The sequence below is a fragment of the Callospermophilus lateralis genome, chromosome 9, assembly GCF_048772815.1.
Source record: "Callospermophilus lateralis isolate mCalLat2 chromosome 9, mCalLat2.hap1, whole genome shotgun sequence".
NCBI classification, from domain to species: domain Eukaryota; kingdom Metazoa; phylum Chordata; class Mammalia; order Rodentia; family Sciuridae; genus Callospermophilus; species Callospermophilus lateralis.
In genome coordinates, this window is record NC_135313.1 from 80,114,264 (window position 1) to 80,138,940 (window position 24,677).

The 24,677-nt window shown below is 32.5% G+C and overlaps 1 protein-coding gene across 4 annotated transcripts in view; it reads left to right on the plus strand.

Annotated features, from left to right (window-relative positions):
• Positions 1–21,524, plus strand: part of Orc4 (origin recognition complex subunit 4) — a 66,475-nt gene extending 44,951 nt beyond the window's left edge. For all 4 annotated transcript variants that reach the window (XM_076866541.2, XM_076866539.2, XM_076866543.2 and 1 more), the window contains exons 7-14: positions 4,955–5,003; positions 6,555–6,706; positions 8,575–8,748; positions 13,345–13,431; positions 17,809–17,917; positions 18,438–18,533; positions 18,619–18,686; positions 21,088–21,524. In XM_076866541.2, the coding sequence (XP_076722656.1) occupies positions 4,955–5,003; positions 6,555–6,706; positions 8,575–8,748; positions 13,345–13,431; positions 17,809–17,917; positions 18,438–18,533; positions 18,619–18,686; positions 21,088–21,276 (924 nt within the window). In that variant the 3' untranslated portion in view covers positions 21,277–21,524. The remainder of the gene's footprint in view (positions 1–4,954; positions 5,004–6,554; positions 6,707–8,574; positions 8,749–13,344; positions 13,432–17,808; positions 17,918–18,437; positions 18,534–18,618; positions 18,687–21,087) is intronic.
• Positions 21,525–24,677: the final 3,153 nt, after the last annotated feature.

Genomic DNA, 24,677 nt, shown 5'->3' on the forward strand with positions numbered 1-24,677 from the left:
ATCTGTAGGTCACTTTGGGTGGTAGGACTATTGTAACAGTATTAATTCTTCCATTTCATGAATATGGGAGCTCTCTCCACCTCCTAGTATCCTCTTCAGTTTCTTTCTTCAATGTTTAAGAGGTCTTTTACCTTCTCAGCAAGGTTTGCTCCTAGGTATTGTTTTTAACTTTTTGAGTCTTTTGTTAATGGGATTGCTTTCCTGATTTCTTTCTAAGCAAGTCTGTTATTGGCATATAGAAAAGCTACTGATTTTTATGTTGATTTTTATATCCTGCACCTTTTACTATATTTCTTTCCTTCTTTTTCTTTTCTTTCTTTCTTTCTTTTTTTTTTTTTTTTTTTTTTTTTGGTAGATGGACAGTGGACAGAATGCCTTTATTTTATTTGTTAATTGTTATATGGTGCTGAGGATTGAACCCAGTGCTTCATGCATGCTAGGCAAGCACTTTGCCACTGAGCTACAGCCCCAGACCACTATATTTCTTTATCGGTTATAAAAGCCTTTTGATGGAGTCTTAGCGTTTTCCAGTATAGAATGTCACCAGCAAACAGGTTTAATTTGACTATCTTCTTCTTTATTTATATTCCTTTTATTCTTTTTCCTGACTAATTGCTCTGGTCAAAATTTCTAGTACTGTGTTGAATAAGAGTGCTGAAAGTAGACATTCTGGTCTTATTCCTGAACTTATTGGAAACACTTTCAGTTTTTTTCCATTAGGTATGATGTGGACTGTGGCTTTATCATACATAACCATTACTATGATTCTACTACACCTAATTTATTCTGGGCATTTATTATGACATTGAATTTTGTCAAAGGCTTTTTCTGTATATATTGAGATGATCATGTACTTTTTATCCTTTATTCAGTTTATTTGCTGTATTTATTGATTTGCATATGTTGAGCCGTCTCTAGAATGAAACCAATTTGTATATTTTTAATAGCTGTTGAGTTTGATTTGCAAGTAATTTATTGAGGACTTTTGCACCGTTGTTCTTCAGGAATATTGGTCTCTAGCATCCTTTCTATTTATTTTATATATATATATATATATATTTATTTACTTTTAAGTGGACACAATATTTTATTTTTATGTGGTGCTGAGGATCAAACCCAGTGCCTCATGCATGCTAGGTGAGCACTCTACCACTGAGCCGCAACCTCAGCCCTTTATTATATTCTTATCAGGTTTTGGTATCAGGTTTTGGTATCAGGTTGATAATGGCTTTGTAAAGGAGTTTGAAAGGGTTCCTTCCCTTTCTGTTTTATGTAATAAAGGAGCATTGGTGTACTTCAAAAGTCTGGTCCTGTGCTTTTCTTTGTTGAAAGATTTATTACTACTTTAATTGCCTATATTGATCTATTTTATTTTTTTAATATCCTCTTGGTCCAGTTTCGTTAGGTCTTATGTTTCTATTTCATTTATTTCTGCACTGATTGTTATTATGTCTTGTCATTTGATTTGGGGGTTGTTTTATTCTTGTGTTTGTAAGACCTTGAGATGCCTCATCATTTGTGATATTCTGGGTTTTCTTCTTTTTTTTTTTTTTTTTAACCTTTATTTTATTGATTTATATGTGGTGCTGAGGAGGATCGAACCCAGGGCCCCACGTGTGCCAGGCAAGCACTCTACCACTGAGCCACAACCCAGCCCTGATATTTCTGGTTTCTTTGATGTAAACATTCATTGATATAAACATTGCTGTTAATATTGCTTTTGTTATATCCTACACATTCTAATATGTTGTGTTTCCATGATCATTTTATTCTAGGAAATTCTTCATTTCTCCCAATTTCTACAGTGACTCATTGATCATTTAAAAGTGTTTTGTTCAATATCCTTAATTTCTGTAGTTTTTTGTTTTGTTTTGTTTTGCTATTGATTTCTAATTTCATTCCATTTTGACCTAATAAGTTAAAAGAAATCATTTCATTTTATTTTCAAATTTGTTAAGAATTGCAGTGGCCTAACATTTATTTTGGAGAATGTTCCATGTAATTATAAAATGAATGGTATTCTGCAGTTTTTATGTAGAATGTTCTTTTGATATCTTCTAAAGAACTGATCTATGGTATAATTTAAATCTGATGTTTTCTTGTTTTTTTGTTTGTTTGTTTGTTTTGTTTTTGTTTTTGTTTTTGCCAGAATGATTTATTTGTAAATGGGGATATTGAAGCCACCCATTATTATTGTGTTGGGATCTGTCTTTCCCTTTAATGTCTAATAGTTTAAGTATAGCTTCTCCTACTTCTTTGAATATTCCATTTACTGAGAATATTGTTTCCCATAGTTCACTTTTGTTCTGTGTATGTCTTTCCAAGTGAGATGCGTTTCTTTACCATCCTGTTGGATCTTGGTTTTTAATCCTGTCAGCCAGTTAGTTTGTACCTTTTAATTTGTGAACTATTTACATTCAGGATTATTATCAAAAAATACACAGTTGTTCTTGTCGTTTTGTTGATTTTCTTCTGGGTGTTCTGAATAGTCTGTGTTAATTTCTTCCTCATTCATTTAGACATTTGACTATTTACCAAACTGATGTTTGATTCTTGCCTATTTCTCATTTGTGTGACTACTTTTCTAGGCACATTTATTCTTTCCTGTGCTCTCATGATTATGTTTGTCTTTGTCTTTGGGTGTAAGGGTTTCTTTAAGTATCTTCTATAATGCAGGTGTGATGATCATGAATTTCTTTACTTTGTGCTTATCTAAGAAGGTCTTTATTTTTGTTTTGATTCTAAAGCATAACCTTGGTTTTGTACAGTAATCCTGGTAGTTATTTTTAGGCCTTGAAATACATCATTCCATACCCTCCTAGCCTTAAGATTTCCTGCTGAGAAATCTTTTGTTGATGCCAACAGGTTTGCATTTACATGTGACTCAGCATTTCTTCTATTCTTTTGACAGTATAACTGTAATATGTCTTGGAGAGGTTCTAATCATGTTTATTTAGGGTTCTAAATGCCTCTTGTACCTGGATGTCCAGGTCTTCTCCAAGATTTGGGAAAGTTTTTGTTATTATTTCACTGAATAGGTTATCTATTCCCACATCTTGTAGCTCTTCTTACTCTTTTATGCTGATTATGCAGAGTTTTAGTATTTTAATGGTGTCTCTTTTTCTTATTTCTTATTGTAACATTTTGACACTTATCTTAAAACTTCTTGGTCAGGTTTCTACTGCTTTACCTAGTCTGTTGGAGCTTTCAACTAAGTTTTTATTTGACTTACTAAACTTATCATTTTCAAGACTTCTTATTTCGTTCCTTTTCAAAATCTTTATTGAAATGCTCATTCCATATACTGTATTTTCTTCTTTAATTCATTCAATATTTGTATTCTCTTAGATTTCATTGAACCTTTTAAAAGTAATTCTTTGAATTCTTTTTTTAGCATTTCATCCACTTCAATATCTTTGGGGTCTGTTCTGTTTATATGTAGTTTTGAACTTTAGGTGGTGTAAGTATAATATTGTCTCTTTTTTTTTTTTATTTCTCGTTTCTGTGTTGAGATCTGCTCATCTGTTGGGATGAATGTATCTTCCACCTTTATGTGAAGTCCCTAGTAAACAGCTTTCTTTCTCCTAATGATGTGTCATGGGGTATTGGTTTGTTGTATAATGTTGAGTATATTCCATCTGGACTTCATAGTGTAGTCTTTTTGTGGCTTTTTTGGCTATGATTAATGGATTCTGACAGTATGTACTATGTAGGAGCCTGAGAGACCTACTTTCTCTGTTGTTTCACAAGAGTGTGGTTTTCTGGTGGTTCAGGCAGGTATGGATGGTCTAGACAACAAAGAAAATGGGGTTGCACTCTCTGTGGTTATTTCTACAATGGGCATATAGGTTTTTATCAGGTGATGTAGGTTTCCTTGGGTTCTATTGATATTGGTTTTATTACTTGAAAAAAGTTGGGGTACTGGTCATTTCAATCATTGTCTATTATGCTTATTGTTATATGTCTAAGTATAGCTTCCCCTACTTTTTTGAATATTCCATTTACTGGGAATATTGTTTTCAAGGACCTGGAAATTTTATCCTCCCTTTAGATACTTGTATAATCCTGGTGTTTTACCAAGAGATACAAGGTCTCTGGTCACTATTTTATCTTCTGTGTCACTCGCCTCCAGTCTTGTCTTGTTCAGAATATGGGAGCAACTGATGCTTTGTAAATGCAGTGTCTACAACAGTTGTGTTATTTTTGTGTGATGTTGCTTTCAGTGTGGGTATCCAGAAGCAGGCCATCTGATTCTCACCAGCCATGCCCACTTAGGGACAGATCTTTGACTAGGGATTTCTGTCCCCACTTTTTTTGATGTTGAAATATCCAGCCAAGTTTGAGCAGTAACTAGCTTATGGCTAAAATAAGATGCAGTTCCTCTCAGCAGACGACCTGTCCAAAGTGCACAAAATACAAGACTTTACAGACACTCCTAAGCCCACATATAAAAGATGTCTCTGCTTCCAATGTAAGCTCTGTTGTGGGCAGAGCTCTGAACTCATGATGTCTCAGAGCTGGCAGTAGGGTGGGCAGCCACAGCAGAAAACACCATTATCTAATATTTTTGAGCAAATTTCTTCTACCTTTCCCTTTAAAAATTTCTCTTTAAAATTCATACTCATTTCTTTGGCAACGCCATTTAGAGACTTTTAGGAGCACCATGTATTTGAACAAATGGGTTTCCCATTGTGTTTAGATTATAGCAAATCTATAAATTTTTTACAGATTTTAGAACATATAAAATTTAAAACACTACATAGTTTTGCCATTTTCATTGCTTTATCATCTTTACCTTTCTTTTAAGTTTTAAATAGTTAATATATTGACACTTGGCTGAACATCTAGGCAGTAACTCTTAATTTACTAGAAAAGAAAGATGTGTAGTTTCTGTGTAAGTCTAAGGATCAACTTCTTATTATTTTACTACTTGTTTTCTTTTTTTGTTTTTCAGGGAAGCTTTGCTGAAAACCTTTCATTCCTTCTGGAAGCTTTAAAAAAAGGTAAATACTAACACATACAGCAGCATGTAAAGATTCTTTTTAACTTTTATTTTACTCTTAATTATGAAGGTAATACCAAACAGAAAATAAAGAAGTGGAAATAGAAAAAAAAAAATCACTCTAATCCTACAACTATAATAGTGATTATATCAATAATTGGTTTTTTATTTTTATTCACCTGCCACATATTCTTTGTATATTTACATAGATAAATATAACTTTATTCCAAAATAAAATTATTTTCCTTATTGTTTTATAATCTATAAATTTTTATCTGCATAATTTTTATGATTCCCATGTTGTTTTTTAAAGGTGCTATAATTTATTAGTCACCAATTAAAAACTTTTGTTTCTGATTTTTTTACAGTTAGCAAGACATGCTTATATGATCATATGTTCTCTTGGATAAATTTTAATGAATAGAATTCTGGGTTATAAGGCATCAAATTTAAAAGAAGTAACATTGCAAACTATTACTCTCTAATTTTATTTGAAAACAATTTTTGGTTTTTTCCTATATAATAGAAACAATTTTCATGTTTGCCTGTATAATAAAAAAAATTCTCTTGATCATCAACATAATTTATTTCTTTGATTTGTATTATTCTGTTAGTGATGAGGCTCATCATTTCAAATTTTTACTGACAACTGATAATTTCCTAGTTTATGTATTTCCTGTTGGTTCTTTACCTTATTTTTGTGGTGGTTATTTCATACTTACCTGTGGAAATTCATGTGCTCCCTACCCTCTTCCCTTAAATTTGGTTTGTGCCTAAGTTTAACAAAAGTATTAAATTTTTTGCATAGTTACATTTATGTAGATTTTTTTCTCTCCTTCAGATTATGAAAACATCAGTGTTTGCATTTAATATAATTATCATTAATATTTTGTTGGAATTTATTTCTGTATGCATTGTAAAATAAGGATCTTTGAATAAATCATTTCCTCATTGATATTTAGTACCATAGTTTATCAGATATTAAATTTCTATATTATTGTAGAGGTCTGTTTTGAACTTTCCCTCATTATGGAGATGTTAAATTGTGGTTAAAAAGAATTTAAGTTGTTTTTATCAAACTTCATTGTCTAATCAGTGTTTACAGTAATTATTTCCACAGGAAGATATATTTTGCCTTTTTGCTTACAATTCTCTTTCAAAGAAGTAATTTGTTAATTAATTAGTGACATCTTATACTTTAATCCCAAAGTGTTTTGATTCTGTAGAGTATTGAAAAATCTTTGTTAACTTTATAATTATTAAAGAAGTATTACATTTCTATGATCTAAAATCTGCAGTCTTCAATTAAATGATTATTTAAAAGATTTTCTTAATTTTTTATCAATCTGCTAGTCTAATAACAATTTGAAAGCAATAGGGGATATCTTTGTCTGTGAATAATTTTTTCATATTCAGTGAGTATCCATGCACTGTTAAGTGCCCTACCCAACGTAGGTTATTAGTGTTTGTTGAATGAGTTTCAATAATAGAAATGTAGTAAATAGATTGGAAATTTAAGAAATGTTGTTAATATAGAAGCTCTCTATTTTAGGTGACCGAACTAGCAGTTGCCCGGTGATCTTCATATTAGATGAATTTGATCTTTTTGCTCATCATAAGAACCAAACACTCCTCTATAATCTTTTTGACATTTCTCAGTCTGCACAGACTCCAGTAGCAGTTATTGGCCTTACATGTAGATTGGTAAGTCTATTTTAAAAAATTAATTATAGTATTTAGAAAATTCAAGCTAAATTGCTGGTACAGTAAGTCATTAAATTAGGCATAAAAAAACCTTTTTTTTCACCAATATGTATATAGATCCAGCTTTTTACAAATTGAGGAAGACAAGAAAACAATTACTACACTTGCCCATAAACTAATATATTAGTCCCTTCACTGAAATTATTGAAAGAAAAAAAATACTAATAAGTATAATTTCTACATTTAGCAAGTAAAGAGACAGTTAAATAATCTAATCTCTGTTTTATAAAAATTATTAAGTTTCTACCATGTATTTTGAAATTTCTTGAGGGCTGGGGCTATAGCTCAGTGGTACAGAACTTGCTTCACATGGGTTCAATCCTCAGCACCACATAAAAATAAAGATATTATGTCCATCTATAACTAAATAAAATATTTTTTAAAAGAAAAATAAAATGTATCAAACAGTTAATAGTAAAGTGGCTTCTTCATTCCTTGGGGGTTTTAGAATGGTTTTAAGCATAGTCTTGGTATGTGCGTCACTTTACTTTGTGAAAGCTATATACATGTTAACTGTTAACCCTTTTGTACCTTTGGAGAGCTGCACAGATCTTTTGGTATTTATCTCCTTACACTCTGATAGTATGAAGTTTCTTATTAAATTCAGATAAAATGTGTTTTTAAAAATCACCTTATATCTCCACAGTTTTTTCCAAGCCTTCCCCCTCCATTTCTAGAAGTTTTATGTCAGACCCATATATTTATTTTCCTTTCCTATAACTCATTTTCTTTTTTAGAAGAGAGAAACTTTTTTCCTTCCCAATGTAGACTCTTAATTCTTTCATAGTTACTTTCAGTACCTGCCTGTATGAATGACTTAGAACTCCTCCTTCATAGATTTATAGAAAATAAAATGTAGAATTCCCTTGTTTCTGAATATAATCTCCTTCTCTTTTAATTCTTATTATAAAATCTTTTTATAAAAATATTCTTATTGGGGCTGGGGATGTGGCTCAAGTGGTAGCGCGTTCGCCTGGCATGCGTGTGGCCCAGGTTCGATCCTCAGCACCACATACAAACAAAGATGTTGTGTCCGCCGATAACTAAAAAATAAATATTAAAAATTCTCTCTCTCTCTCTCTCCCTCCCTCTCTCACTCTCTCTTTAAAAAAAAAAAAAAATTCTTATTATAAATTCCAGATATTTTGTTCTCTTTTCTTCCTCCTAGTTCAAGCTATTAATCTTTTCTGTCCTCCTTCATATACTATCCATAATCTCATTTTGATCACTTAAATTATTTCCTTTGTATCATGATTTATTAACTTGGATGTTATGAGAATCATCTGTCTAGATTTATAATTTTATAGTTATGGCCCTCATTACACCTTTTTAAAAATGTTATAGAATATTTCAACATTTTATGTAGAAGAGAATAGTATAATCAGAACCAGTCTTCTTTGCTTATAGTTCAGCTTTAACAATTCTTACAAAATTCCCCACACAGAGACATATACCAGGTAAACATTTGATAAATTTTTATTGATTCTAAAGCATCTGCTCTCCTCCCCATGAAAATCGAGTTCTTTTGAGAACTGGACCACTGGAGCTGGCTGTAGTTACATTGTCCAGCAGTTTTCAGACTGAACCATTTTGTTAGGGATTACCATAGGAAAAAGGCACAGTATCACCAAGCCTACTGATGCTTACAAGGGAATTATTTAATTTCCATTAAATTTTTTCAAATGTTTAATTTTATATATATAAAATAAGCGTCGCTAAAGTATAGATTATAGTATACTTGTACCTCTAACATTGGTGTAATGTTTTCATAAACATGCATCTTACAGGGATTTCTGTTTGTTTTTAAGGACATCTTGGAACTCTTAGAAAAAAGAGTGAAGTCAAGATTTTCTCACCGGCAGATACACTTAATGAATTCATTTGGGTTTCCACAGTATGTAAAAATATTTAAAGAAGAGTTATTACTACCTGAAGAAATTTCAGATAAGCATTTTGCTGAGAAGTGGAATAAGAATGTTCAGGTAACTTGAAAGCACTAGTGTTAAAATAATTTGTGTGTCTTGGTATATGATTAAAGCAATTAAAATTACAAATTTAAAGAATTTATAAATTAACACAGAGCTTCTAATGCTGTTGTGATGACTGGAAGAATACATTCTTTTGAATTCTTTTTTTCTCATGAAAAGCATTTGAAATGTCTTTCTGTTTTGCAAAAGAATTGCACATATGAGCATTAGCACTTAATGTCAGTAGTTTCAAATTAACTTTGAAGTTTTTATTTTATCTGTATCTGGTGTATTTTTTAAACAATTTTATTAGTGAATTTACATAATTAAAAATTTAGTTTCCATATTTACAACTTTAGCAAAACACTATGTTCATGTTCATTCCTATTCTATGCTAATGCTTTTATTTCAAATTTTCATACACAACTTCAATTTTTGTCTCATTGGGTTATTTATTAAGAACCAATCTAAGCTAAGTCACCTTTCTTCTACACTGGTAATATTCATTCTAGATTCTTTGGAGCCTTGAGCATCTTAGATATAAGGTCCAGGTGTTGTTTTAACACCTTGTTGAACCTTATTAACTCTAAATTTAACGTGTGCTTAAGCTGAATAGCCTCATTTATTTAAACCATTGTTATATCATCTTAATACTATCATCAGTTTAATTTTATGTTGACAAGAAGTTTCAATTACTAGAAGAAAAGGTAATCAGTTAAATGGCTGTTTGAAACCATTAAAAAATGTTATTTGTAATAATTCCTTCATGACACAATGTTAGCAAAGTACAGATCCAGTAAGAGTGGAAAATATTAGAATCTTTGGTTCTAAAGGAATTGGGAAAAACTGATCTATAATATTCAATTCAACTGAATAATGACAATTAATTTTCTGCATAGAATTATACTTTTCTGTATTTTTTAGTTCTGAAAAATTGTTTCATGTTAATGCAATGATTTTAGATATATTCTTTTTTCAGTAAAATCTTAAATATCAGTGCCACAATTAATAATTTTGCTTTTATTTTCTCTTAAGATGATTTTTGTCTTTATTATGAAGTATGCTCTGCACTTCAATTAATAAGCACTGTTAATTTTGACACGGGTTTTTTTTTTTTAAACATAAAAATTCACTAACAAAATTTAATCCATGTAGAATATATGGTAAAAAGTGGAAATTTCCCTTGTATCCATGTCTGTTCTTTTACTACAGTGTATTTATAACATTGTAGACCTTATTAAAAAGGTCAAACCTTATTTTACGTGTTTTAACTTTGTTCTCATAATTTCTCACTCTTTTTCCTGATACAGCTATACATAATTGTAAATAGCTGATTTTATTCTTCAAATTCAAATATAGTGTCTTGATATAATTAGGTGGGTCCTCTTTCCCTTCCAGTTTAATCTTGCCTGGGACTCAGATTATCTATTTCATTAAGTTAGGTCAGCAATGTTGATACTATTTCTAATTGTAGGATTCAGTTCTATAGGAACCTTTATTATAGGTACTCCCACATTGTTTCTTTGTCTGGAATAAATCCGACATTTGAATCTATAGCCTTTAGGGCCATTTCTCAGTGCCTCACAGACTTTCATTTTCTACAGCTTCTGAATTGTATGCCTTATTCCAACAGTATGTTTTTCAGAAGAAAACTCTTTCATACTATTTAAATATGTGTATGTGGTCTCCCAAGTTTTCCTGTGGTGATCACGTAGCCAGGCTGCACTGTTCCCTCATCCATCTTTCTGTCTTGCCTTGTTATTTGCATTCTGAGTGTCTCAAAGTGATTATAGTCTGACCTATGTCTATGGTTTCTGAGTCCTCAGATAAGTTTGCAGTTGGGGAACTACACCTGTACTGAACATGTACAGAACTTTATTTCTTATTTTTCTCACCTAAACAATGAAGTATGACAAATATTTACATAGTATTAAATACTATAAGTAATCTAGAGAGGATTTAAAGTATACAGGAATTACCTATGTACAGACCTAGGAATTTCTTTTACACTGCAATGCTCAAATGGAGTTTGCTTATATTTCTTATATATAAGTCTACTTATATAAGCAGACATATTTCTGTAATGTGTACAAGTATTATACCATTTTATCTGAGGAACCTGAGCATCCTCATATTTTGGTTGTCTGTGGGATGTCCTTAACATGGTTTCCTGAATAAAGAGAAGTCTGAATATAAACAAGGAAGATGATGGGGATTACTAGTGAAGCCCAACTCTGAAAGTCTTTGAAAATAGTAACCATGTGATAGTAGGATGACTCAATCCTAGTTTTTTAATTCCTTTTTTGCAGACCCTGTATCCCCAAAACTTAGGGATACATGCATACATCAATCCTCTTGTGCCACTTTCCTTTGATATACTAATAAATTTCCTTTGAAAAAAATCTCTCAGCACCATAGCCGAGTCCCATCGGGGTTATGGGGTAAGGAAGGCTACAGGGTACTTTCCTCTCTGTCCAGTAGTTTTTTAAATTGCAAGGTTAAATTAAAAGAAATAAATATTTATTTCAGTGTGAAATTGAACCTAGGTATCCTGCTTAATTTAAAAGTTCGTTGTATCCCTACTTCAAATGAATCAATAAGTCAGTAGAGTAGACTCAATCTCAGCATGGCAGTGTAAGAGAAATTCCTAGAAATTCCTAGGAAAGAGCATTTAATAGAATTATAACTATTCTCAAGGAAAATTCCCCAAAATGCCATAGCTACATTCAAGTGGTTGTTGATGATAGCATTATTTTCAAATACTTTATATTATTTGAATCAAGATGCAATTTAAAAATTAAAATATGAGAAGCTAGGCTTTTTTTTTTTTCCCTTGTAATGGCTCACATATAGATGATGTAAACTTCTTTTAAAAACAGAATAAGTAATTATGGAAAGAAAAAGATGATAGCTTTCCAAAACAGGAAAGTTTTGAATAAGAGCACTAAAATTAAAGAGGCAAAGTACAGATTAACCCTTTGGGAAAAAAACATGTCAAAAAAAGGTGAAGGTGTTTTTTGTTTTTTTAAATTGAATTTTTAGAGAAAGTTTTCTTTCATCAATTATGTTTGTCCCAGATGATTTTTTCTAAGTGCTCTGATTGTACCACATAAACTTTACAAGAGATTTGATAGAGTCAAAAATTCTAGAAGCCAAGACTATACTTTGCCTATTCTAATTAGCACATATTTCTTAAATTTCTAACATTATATATACAGTGATGAACATATAAATGTGTGTGTGTGTGTGTGCGTGTGTGTGTATGTGTGTATTTATCCTTTTATACTTCCAAAAGATATTTGGCCTTGTGTATGGAAAAAGGAGGTATGTATTAAGAAAAAGAACCCCATTAAAAAATAAAAACAAAATTAAAAACAACTGAGAGAGTGGGACCTTTACCGTAAACCCTTCACTAAAGGCAGGAAATTCAAACAGGGTCTGGATTGTGGCTCAGTGGTAGATCATCTGCCTAGCACATGCAAAGCGCTGGTTTTGATCCTCAGCACCACATAAAAATAAATAAGTAAAATAAAGGTATTGTGTTCAACTACAACTAAAAACATTTAAGGAAAAAAAGAAACTAACAAACAATAGTAATGCCAAATTTTCTGGACTTTTTTTTTTTTTTTTTTTTTTAAATATAAGGAAGAAGAATCCTTATTCCATGCTGATGATTTTTTTAAAAATTCTGCCTCTCTTCCCTACACCCTCTTGGCTTTTCCACTTCTGAGGCTGCTCTCTCTTCATCTCCTTTTTTCTTCAGTGCCAACTGTTCTACACCTTCCACTAAATTCTACTTTACTGAAGTTGCTTGGCTCCTTTTAAGTGCCTTGTCAAAGGGCACTATTGGTTTCCACATTTCTAAAGCCATTAGCCTGCCCTCAAAATATAACTCAGTTTGTTTACATTGTGAATCACCACTTCCCTCTTAAAGTTTTCTTCCCATGTTTTCCAGATCACTGTTTTTTGGATTCTCTTCCACTTCTTAGAATCTATCTTACTTTTGTGTTCTCTTTTCCATCTGCTACTTAATTTGAGCACATTCCACTATATTCACAGACAATTCTGTACCCCATAGTTCATCTTTGATTTTTTTTCTTAGCTCCTTCAACCCTTTCCTTCTCATCAGTTGATTCTCCATCTTGTATTCTTCTGGCAATGTCCTAATTCTCTCTTTTCTTCACACCATCTGTACCTCAGGTATGAGCAGTTGCAGTTGCTTCTAATTAGATTTTCTTCCTTTGTCTTTCCATACTATCCGTTTGCAAATAATAATCTTTCTCTATTACTAAAGCTATCCCTGGACTTCTCTTTCCTCTATGTTCTTGTGTGTGGACTTAAGCATTCTTATAATACTTTTCCTTGTTTTCCCAAATACAATAACTGTTATTCTCTAGTATGCCTAGTATAGTTCCCCTTATTATATTAGAATTTGGGGGTGGGGGAAAGGAAGGATTGTTTTCTTCTTTTGTATATTGACTTCTAGGAGGAAGAATATCAGTAGGATGGAAATTTGATTTAGATTGTACTAAGTTACATAAATAAATGAGGCAAATGATTATATTAGATTTAAACTGCATCATTACTTAACTTTAATATTTTTTTCTTTAGTGTCTTTCAGAAGATACAAGTGTGAGAGAAGTTCTACAAAAGCATTTTAATATCAGCAAAAATCTGCGGTCCTTACATATACTACTGGTTTGTGGGCTTTTTATTGTTTTAACTGATATATAAGTTATCTTGTAATGTTTTGACATATATATAAATTGTGTCATGTTACAATCCTTGTTAATCTCCTCAGTTATCATTTTGATAAAAACTTTCAAAATCCATCTTCCAGCTTTTTGAAAGTACAAACCATTGTTATCTGTAGTCACTCTACAGTGCAGTGGCACACCAGAGCTTTTTGCTTTTATTTAACTGTAACTTAGTATCCAAAAACAACTTTTTTTCCCTCTTTCTCTCCCCCTACTTTTCATTGTCTTTGGTAACCACCATTTTACTCTACACTTCTGTAAGATCAACTTTATTACATTCCAAAGGAGTGAGATTCTTCCTGTCTTATTTCATTTAACCTAGTCAACTCCAGTTCCTTCCATGTTGTTAATGACTGATTATAATCTTCACTACGTGTAGGTATGCATTCAACACATTTTCTGTATACATTCAACAATTGGTGGACACTTTTAGGTTGTTTGCATTTCTTGGCTATTGTGAACATGCTGAAATAAAGATAGAAATTCAGATGTCCCATGCTGAGTTCATTTCCTTTGAACATATACCTAGTAGTGGAATTGCTAGATCATATAGTATTTTTAATGATATGAAGTACCTCCATACTGGTTTTCATAAAGGCTGTTTAGTTCACATTCCACCAGCAGTGTATGAGAATTGTGATTTAAGTTTAGATGGGGCGTGGTTAAATCTATAAATTTTTGGACAATTGACATTTTTACTATAGTATTCTAGTCCCTAAATGTGGTTTTTATTTTATTGTATTTTTTTATTACTCAAATCAGCATTTTCTAATTGCACAAAACAAATCCTATACATATTTAAAGCATTTAATGCCTAAGTATGTACTTTTCTTTGGAGCAGTTGTAAATGATGGATTTAAATTTTGGTTTTAGGGGCTGGGGATGTGGCTCAAGCGGTAGCGAGCTCGCCTGCCATGCGTGCGGCCCGGGTTCGATCCTCAGCACCACATACAAACAGAGATATTGTGTCCGCCGAATACTAAAAAATAAATATTAAAAAATTCTCTCTCTCTCTCCCTCTCTCACTCTCTCTTTAAAAATAAAATAAAATAAAATAAAATAAATAAATAAATTTTGGTTTTAGCATGTGTGTTTACCATTAGTATACAAAAATGTGAAATGTGTGTGTGTGTATGTGTACACACAAACACACACACACATATCAATGTGGTCATACTAAGCCTAGCTTATTTTAGGAGTTTTTAAAAAATGATTTCTTGGGATTTCCTATGCAGACAATAGCTTTCCATAAATAGAATCAGTTTTATTTTCCTATTTAATCCGTGTGGTTTTTCTTTTCTTGCCATATTGCTGTTGTTAGAACTCCTACCACTATGTTGAGTAAGAGTGTTAAGACTAGACATCCTTCCATATTCCCAGTCATGTGATGTTATCTATAGTTTTTCAGTACATGCTTATTATCAAATTAATTATTCTAAATTAATTATGCTAAGAATTTATTATGACTGGGTCTTGGATTTTTGTCAAATGCTGGATTGGGTGACAATGAATGAGCATGCAGTTTCTCTTTAGCTGTTGATACATTCGATTGTGGTGTTTTTTATTTTTTTGTTTTGGGGTCAGTTTTTTTTTGTTTTTGTTTGTTTATTTGTTTTATGTTGGACCAGTTTGCATGCCTGGAATAAGTTCCATTTGGTCATGATCTTTCACTAAGATGTATTGTGTTTTAACATCAGTGCACAAGTACTTAATTGTCCTGAAAGTTAAAGAACTTCTTTCACTAAGAGTATTTGTTATTACTCTGCTATTTAGAAAATTGTCTGTGGCAGATGCCTTTTAAGGAGAAAATTATTTTCTTGGTCACTTTTAATAGTAGTAGAATAGTAATAATAATAGCAACCATCATTTATTGGTTAGCACATCTACCAAGTAATACTGTTGCTTTTCCTACATTATTTCTAAATTTTATAATAATCACTTTTTTTATACTTAGGTGTTTATTTTTGTCTTAAAGAAATTGAGGTTCCTAGAGTTTAAATAACTTGCCCACAGCTAGTAGATGGCAAAGCCAGAACTTAACCCAAGGCTCTCTGGCTACAAGCTTTTTATTATATGGTTCCGCCATGTTTGTTTATCATTTCTCTTTTCCCATTTCTGTTTTTATTCATAAAACTTCTCTTTTTTCCTATAAACTTTCTCTCTCATTGTTCTATCCCCCTGTCATTTTTAGCAATAGGCCTATTATGAAGAAATGTGTGGCATGTAGATAGGTAGGTATTAGATATAGATTGATTTCTGCCTCAATATTGTCAACATGAACAACCATTGTTCTGCAAGTTTCCTGTTGTCTCTTTTTCATTCATAATAATTAATAGTGAGGTGCTTCTGATATGCTTAGATCATCCTTTTAGTGATTATCTCTGTCTTAACTCTGCAAGCTCTTTTTGTATTATGGATTTATGTCTCCAGTAACCAGGGAAATGCAGGTAAAGGCTACAAGTAAACTTACTTTTTTTTTTGCCAATCTGGTGAGTTTCGTCAATAGAAAATGAATAATTGTGGGTATATACAATGGAATACACAGAAAAATGATTAGACTTAACACCTCGACATGGATAAATTTTCGTAATTAAATGTTCATTGAAAAATGAGTTGTGAGACTACATAGTATTTACATAAAATTTTAAAATTACTCTTGTCTAGGGAATACATATACATAGAGTATGAATATAAAGATATGCATGGTTATTTTATGTGTTGAAGAGTAGAGAGTCCAATCAGGAGGAGGCAGGGTAGTCTTAGGTATTACATTATTCTCTCTTGTCTCTTTGTATATTAAAAACATATTTCAGGGGTAGAGTGCTTGCCTAGCACGTATAAGACAGTGGGTTCAATCCTTAGCACCACATAAAAATAAGCAAGTAATGGTATTGTTTTTTATTTTTTTTGAATATGATTTCTTAAATTTTTTATTTGTTTTTTAATTATATATGACAACAGAATACATTACAATTTTTATTATATAGAGCACAATTTTTCATATCTCTAGTTGTATACAAAGTATATTCACACCAATTCGTGTCTTCATACATGTACTTTGGATAATAATGTCCATTACATTCCACCATCATTTCTAACCCCATGGTCCCTCCCTTCCTTTCCCATCCCTCTGCCCTATCTAGAGTTCATCTATTCCTCCCATGCTCCCCCTCCCTACCCCACTATGAATCATTCTCCTTATATCAGAGAAAACATTCAGCATTTGGTTTTTTGGGATTGGCTAATTTCACTTAGCATTATCTTCTCTGATGCCATCCATTTACCTGCAAATGCCATGCTTTTATTCTCTTTTATTGCTGAGTAATATTCCATTGTGTATATATGCCACATTTTTTTAATCCACTCATCTTTTGAAGGGCATCTAGGTTGGTTCCACAGTTTAGCTTGTGAATTATGCTGTTATAAACATTGATGTGGCTGTGTCCCTGTAGTATGCTGTTTTTAAGTCCTTTGGGTATAGTCCTTTGTTAAAATGAAATAAATATTTCATATAAAAGAGGGTGGGGAGAGAAAAGGAGGGAGATATTGGTGGCCTGGGCTGTACCCAGTAGGAGAATGAACTCCAAGGATTGCTGATCTCTGTTTAAACTAAAATACTTGTACCCTGCTGACAATGGAGGTGTCTGATATATTGTATGGTACATACTATTAACTTTAGGTAGTTGTTTTCTTTCTTTGTTTCTTTTTGCAGTATTAGAGATTAAGCAGGATGCTCAAGCACTGAGCTGCATCCTTAATCCTTCTTATGTTTTATTTTTAGAAATGGTCTCTGTTACCCAAGCTGCCTTAAAACTTGCAATCCTTCTGCCCTCAGCCTCCAGAGTCATTGGGGTTACTGGCAGGTGCCACTGTACCCAACTATATTGTGTGTTGATTTTTATTTGCTAAGTCTGGCAACCCTAAATATCTAAACTTTTATAAGAAAAACAAGTAAAAAAAAGAAGTAGGTGTTTGAAGGGGATCGTTAGTTCAGGATTTGTGTTAGGTTTTGGGAAAGTAAACAAAAAGTACATGAGAATTGGACTCCGCTTTTTAAGTGTTTTCTTTTGAAGAGTAAGTCATTATGATAAGTGGGAGGTGATAACAGAATGCAGCAAACAATTTGTTATGCTTTTTGTTTATAAAGTTGTGTGTCATTAATTGAAATACTATATTTTAATAGAGCTAAATTTGAGTATACTTGTCCCAGGTATTTATATCTACTCGCCCATAAGAATAAACTACACATTTAGCAGCCTTGTTCAGTGATATCCTCAAACTGCTGAAGTAATTGGTTGTCCGATTCACATTTCCCTAGATGCTGGCTTTAAGTCGAGTAACAGTATCACATCCATTTTTGACTGCAGCAGACTTAATGGAGGCAAACCAGCTTTGTAGCATGGATTCTAAAGCAAATATTGTGCATGGTGAGAAGCATGCTTTATAATCATTTGGGTTTTTTGAAGTTTGTGTGTTCATGTATTTTTCAAAATTATCATTAACATTGTTCACAGCACTTTATTTATAAATACTTTAATATCCAGACAGCCTTTAACTCAATCCTTTACAAGGTTATTATCACTTTTATTTAAAGTGAAAGAAATTTGACTCTGCCTCCCTTGTCCACTGAAAATCCAGATAATACTGTATTACTGAGGTTCTCAATTCACTAATTGCTGTTGAAGACCCTTTATTAGCATTGAAGTCATTTATGTTTATTATCCCTTTTATAAATGCAGTGAGCTCTCTCTGGGGGAGGGAAGGATACACACACAATTTTGAATAGTTTCCAGGAGTTTGGGGATTCTCTGAGTAAATCTCATTCAAGGTCCTTTTGTGATTTGAAATCTCATAATAATCATAGTTTCTCATGGTTGTTTCACTGTGAGTGCTTGATATATATCATTGAACTACATTTTTTGGTATGTTTCTCTTTTCCTATTACAGGTCTATCAGTCTTGGAAATCTGTCTTATAATAGCAATGAAACATTTAAATGATATCTATGATGAGGAGCCCTTTAATTTTCAAATGGTCTATAATGGTGAGATGAGACTTTGGTAGTTTCTTTCTGATTTTCCCCTGATGCTTATTTGAAGATATTAATGTTGTCTTTGCGCTCTCTCTAGAATTTCAGAAGTTTGTTCAAAGAAAGGCCCATTCTGTGTATAATTTTGAGAAACCTGTTGTCATGAAGGTAAGATTTGGTTTACTGTTGTTTTCTGGCAGACAGGTACCTTTTTTAGATACAGTTTGATTATATAGATCAAGGTTTCACTTTTGAGTTTTAAACTTTAGGTACTTACTGTAGGAATTTTTTTCAGACAAAAATTATCCAGAAATGAAATGAACGTTCAAGTCATTCTGAAGGCAGCCAGTTTGACAGTTTGTTGGACTGTGCTGCCCTCTGCTGTCTGTTGTTAGTATTTGTATTCTACCAAGGAGCTATTTATTATAGTCTATCAAAACATATCTAATATAGTAACCCTGTCCTTTTCCAACCTGAGTTGGCTTTATAATTTCAGCAGTATAAGGAGACAAAAATGCAGACTAATGCCATTAAGAAACTTAATGGACAAAATCCTGTTAGTTGGTGGACACATATACAAAGTTTTATTTAGGTAGTAGGTGAGGCATGAGTTTAAAACTCAAAGGCTTCATGATGTCCACTAGAAAGATGTGGACCAGGATTTTCTAGTTGCCACAGGTAATAAAAGATGAAACTAACTTTAATAATAGAATTATCCCATATATTAAAAATATTTCAAACTCTTTAATCAAATAGGAAACTTTTAATGCAGTATTTTTTTGGAATTTGGTGTGTTTTTGCACATAATTATATCAGTTCACAGTTTACTAAATACTCATTAGAAACTTGTTTAAATTCATTAAATTATAGCTTTAAAAAGTAGATTTATACTTTGAGATTGTTAGAAACATTTGTCTAAACAAGTTTCAAATTTAAATTTTAATGAATTTTTTTTTCTTTTTAAGCACTGGACCCCTACATTTTTTTGTCTAATAAAAATTGAATATAGAGCCTTGTCATTTCTTCATTGAGAGAAGAAAAGTATTTAGCATGCTGCAAGACCAAATTTTTTTTCTCCTAACTCCATATCTAATAGTCATGGTTATGAGAATTGTGAAATGTAGAAGTGTTACCTGAGCATTTGAATTCTTACGGATAATATCCAGCAGTTCCGTTCTATATTTTAAATAAGGTTGTATTTTACTGCATAGAAATATGGTAAATTTCAGTTTTGTTCAGTCTCAACATCTGCAACATTCAGTATTTTCTCATTTTCAGAAATAAAAGGTCTCTTTTTTCTCTTTTCATCGGAAGAATTTTATGATAGAGAATATATTCCCGATTTTTTCACAATGAACTGTACAGATATAAAGCTCAAGAATCTAATTCAGTGTATTTAATGATTAGTACAACATGATTCAATGGTTTTTGTTGTTTTTTTTTTAAGAGAGAGAATTTTGTTTTTTAATGTTTATTTTTTAGTTTTCTGCGGGCACAACATCTTTTGTTTGTATGTGGTGCTGAGGATCGAACCCGGGCCGTACACATGCCAGGCAAGCGCGCTACCACTTGAGCCACATCCTCAGCCCAATTCAATGATTTTTTAATACCCTGATATCTAAAACATCAAGTTTAGAAGAGACAGTAATATATGAATATTAGAAGCAAGAAGAAGCAGATAGTGAAGGGCTCTATTAAGGTCAGGAAGATGGGTTTGGGGTTGTGGCTCAGCAGTAGAGTGTTCACCTACCCTGGGTTTGAGCCTCAGCACCACATATAAATAAATAAAAAATAAAGATATTGTGTTCAACTACAACTAAAAAATTTTTTGAAAAAAGGGTCAGGAAGATGAACATGGAACAGAACTTGTTGACGGTTTGACAGTGTCAGTGGCACTTTTCAAAGAATGTCCATGTCTGCACCATTCTGCAGAATCTAAACTAAAGGATCACCTAAATAGTCTTAGTATACTCACAGGAATTTCCTCCTTCCATCTTTATTACAGCTTTGCTTAACTTTTATACAGCAAAGTCTTACAGATGGCAGAATTAAAAAAAAAAAATGCAAATTTGAGTAACCAGGTAATCAAGTCTTATCATATTCTTACACTTTTATAGAGAAGAAAACTAGAAACCCTTGTTAATTAAAATGCCACAGGAAGGGCCATGGATGTAGCTCAAGGATAGAGTGGGTACTTAGCATGCATGAGGCCCTGTATTTAATCTCTAGCACCAAAAAAGATGTACAGAAGGAACTATGATGTAGAATGAAGTTAAGAACAAGACCTGTTGTAAAGACTGAGTTAAAATTTGCCTTGTTTATATTCAACACTTTAGGAACAGATAACTGCACTGTTTTTACATAATATGAAGTTTTTATGGCTTTGTTTTTGTTAATCCTTTGATTCCTGTTGTGCTGGGGGGTTTTTTGTTGTTGTTTTTGTTGTTGTTTTTGTTGTTGGGCTTTTTTTTTTGGCACTCAATTCCATGACCCACTAAACCCTATTTTCTGGGCTAACTTTGCTACTTTTTTCCCTTGTTCAACCTCAACTATTTGTTTCATCTTTCAGGCATTTGAACACTTACAACAATTAGAATTAATAAAGCCTATGGAAAGAACTTCAGTGAATTCACAGAGAGAGTACCAGCTGATGAAACTGCTTTTGGATAATACTCAAATTATGAATGCTCTGCAGAAATACCCCAACTGTCCTACAGATGTGAGGCAGTGGGCAACATCCTCATTAAGCTGGTTGTGAACATGGCTTTCAGCATTTCAGGCATACATCTCCAAAGAACTAAAAACTGTTATCATTGTAACAAGAAATGTTATTATATTCCTTTATATTTATAAAAATTTTTGTATTTATGAACAACTGTTGAACGTGTGATGTCTTAGCTCTGTGTCTTGCCTTTGAATCATGAGTATTTTTGTCATTTGTAATTCCAGTGATCAATTTAGATTGTCCTATAAGCAGTTAAAAAGAATAAAATGTGACTGCTCTAAGGATTGAATCAGGTGGTAATTTAACACTTGTTAAGCGTCTGTGTGGTCCATTTGAAGACTTCATTCCTGCCAAGCAGCCTGATATTTTTACAAATCTTAAAAATCAGTTAAGAAACATAAGAATTGATGTGAATAAGTCACCTTTTGGTTCCAGTAGTGGTATTGCATATTTTTTAAAATTTCTGTACATGTGTAAATTTTGGATTCTATCCAGACCTCAGGTCCTCTACTTCAGGAAATTGACAAGGTTAGCCATAGGGTGGTTCACTTGGAAGAAAAAAGCCAAGGAACTTGACTATTTCGTTTCTCAACTTCTAAAAATGTGGTACTCTGACCATCTACATCAGAATCCCTTGTAGGATTTTTTTTAGATGTACATTCTTGGATGTGCTGTAGTCAAAGAGGATCAGAATTTGCCTGTTGAATAAGTATTGTCAGAAATTCCTGGAAAATTATTCTCACAGATATTGGACAGTGTTGGACAGCATTAGCTGAATATTTATTTCAAAAAGTAAGAATGTCAGTTAAAGGATTGCCTTATAGATTCAAGAATCCAGGAACTAACACAGATTTATGTTTAAAATGAAATATAATAAGCACTCAAGAATAGTAACTTCCTTTGTTCAAAAAGTATTTACTTACATATCTTGTCATGGGAAAATGTTTATAAGACATTCCCTATCTTTGTGCAATGTAACTGTCAGAAGCCCTATGAGATTTAGGTACTGTTTTTTACAGAGAAGGAAAGTGACAGAATAGTGGCAGTGTCCAGAATCATACAGGTTGGGAATGACCAACAGACCCTCCTGGAGTTCAACTCAGATGTTGATTTGACACCAGAGCCCATGTTACAGTGGGTTCCTTAACCAGTTGTTAAAAGTATGATCTAATGAACAATTCCCCTGGATTTTAGGAAGTCTCAAAAGTGGAATATATAATTTTTGTGGATAAAAGTTATCACTTCCAATAGTTACAACCTATTCTTTTGCATACACTTTCCTTCCCCCCCAAAAATTAAGCCCTTTAAATCTTCAGATTTCTCATTTACTTTTCAGCAATGTCTCATTAAGACTAAGGCATGCATACTGGTTCTGTGCCATAGTCCATGAATTTCTAGCTCATTTGCCAAAATACTTAAAACAGTAGCATTACTATTATTACTAGAGGGAAGAATTTTAAGCTTTATTTTTCCCTTTGAAAATTTTTCTGAACTATGTGAAGAAAGTGTTGTCCACCTTGAAGAGTGAGCCTAATGAAACGATGTGAGCATTCCTAATTTTTATTAGGTTTTTATGCCACTTGAAAGCTGAGAGCCCTCGTGTGCTTTCCTGGCTGTATAAAAACTATAGAAGATCCATCAACAACAAGGTACATGGAGTTAAAAACTAAGAGGCAATAAGTGATTATAGTAAAATATGACATTTAAAAGCAAATGTCAGGAGGACTAGCAGAAATATTATACAAGTGATATGGCTACATCTCAAAGGCATTTTTGTGGGGAAACTTGATTTCATAAAGTGGTTAACTATATATAAATGAAACAAAAACCAAATCTGAAAAGCTCTAGTTTAAAAAAAAAACAAAAAAATTTTGAAACAATGTAAAACTTAGAGGCATAGCTTAAAGATACCTACATTATTTCTTAGGAGGAATTATAGCAAAAACAAAACTCAATACTTCCCTCAATCATCAGATTGAAAAGCAAATGAAGAGTTTTATTTCAGAGCAATATTAACTTATTATATTCCTTCCCAAGTGGCCCACCAAAAAACCTTGTTCAAAGACCTGATTCAAATGTATGCCTGGGTTAGTAAGAAATTAAAACCCATGTTATGTAAATTTTTATTGTAATGCCATTTGTGTCAAAATAATAATATCAGGTTCCTGAAGATTCAGTTTTTGGAAGAGCATGCTTTGGAAAGTTCAGTCTTTTAAGAGAATTCATGCACATCCCACCATGGTTTGCATTTTCATATTGTTTAGAAGGCACTGCAATTTCTGTCAAACCACCATTACCTAAGTGCTGCCCTTTCCTTCCTTTTTATCCTAAAAAAAACTGATAATCTGTTGGAATGAACAGTTATACAATGCCAACAGGCCTCTGGCTGCCTAATGCTGGCAGCCATATATACTTGGGTGCAAATACAGTCAGTCTGTTTTAGATAAAGGAGGAGAATGCTACAAACCTCCTTTCACCACTATCCCCATTCTTGCAATTCTTAAGGCAGAAGCCTCACAATAAATTACAAAGCTACCATTCCCCTCTTTAAAAACATAGCTAAAGAAAAACTGCATATGCAAATCATACCATATTCACTTTTTTATTTAACTTGGGGATTGAATGGGGATAGCATACATTTTATTTTTACAATATTTAACAATCACTTAACCAAGATGGGGTTTTACTGGGGAAGGAGGGTTTGCGTGTGTGTTGTTTTTAACTTTCTGTTAAATAAATACTTGCAGAAAAAAACAGCAAGTATGATTTGACAGTAGTACAACAACCTGTGCCCAAAACACTGACAAGAAATACAGAGTAAAGCTAAAATAATTGCTCACCAATATTTTGAGAGGTAACAAATAGGGATATGGGTTGAGACTGCATAAAAAACGTACTGCTGGTTGAATATCTGAGGTAAATGATGTTCAATCAAGATGCTACTTGTATCATTTTGCCCAAAAATTTTAAATTATTTTATGCACATTATACCAAATGTTCCTAAAAAGTAATTTTTCAAAAAGTAAAAAAGACAAACTGGAAAATATCTATGATGAAGCATTTTTTAAAAAACAGTAATCAGTTTATTCCACTAAACTACCATCTGACCAGTTTTTCCCAACCATCTACATTTTACTTAAATGTAGTTGTTGGTCAGGGGCAAGGAAAGGGGCAAAAAAGAGTCTTTAATTTCGTGATTATGATTCTATTCCTAAATTCCAAAGGTGTTGATGTTTTTCCTGATTGTATTTTCAAAAGGTCACCATGAAAGATAGTGCAAGGTCATGGGACCAACACTTGTGAGGCACAGTCTCTTTTCTGGAATTCACAAGGTACCTGTAATAAAAACATCCAAACAAGAATCACACATCACATGCTAAAAACTTCCTAGCATCTAAAATACATACAAGATCTCTGCAGGGCATAGACTTCAA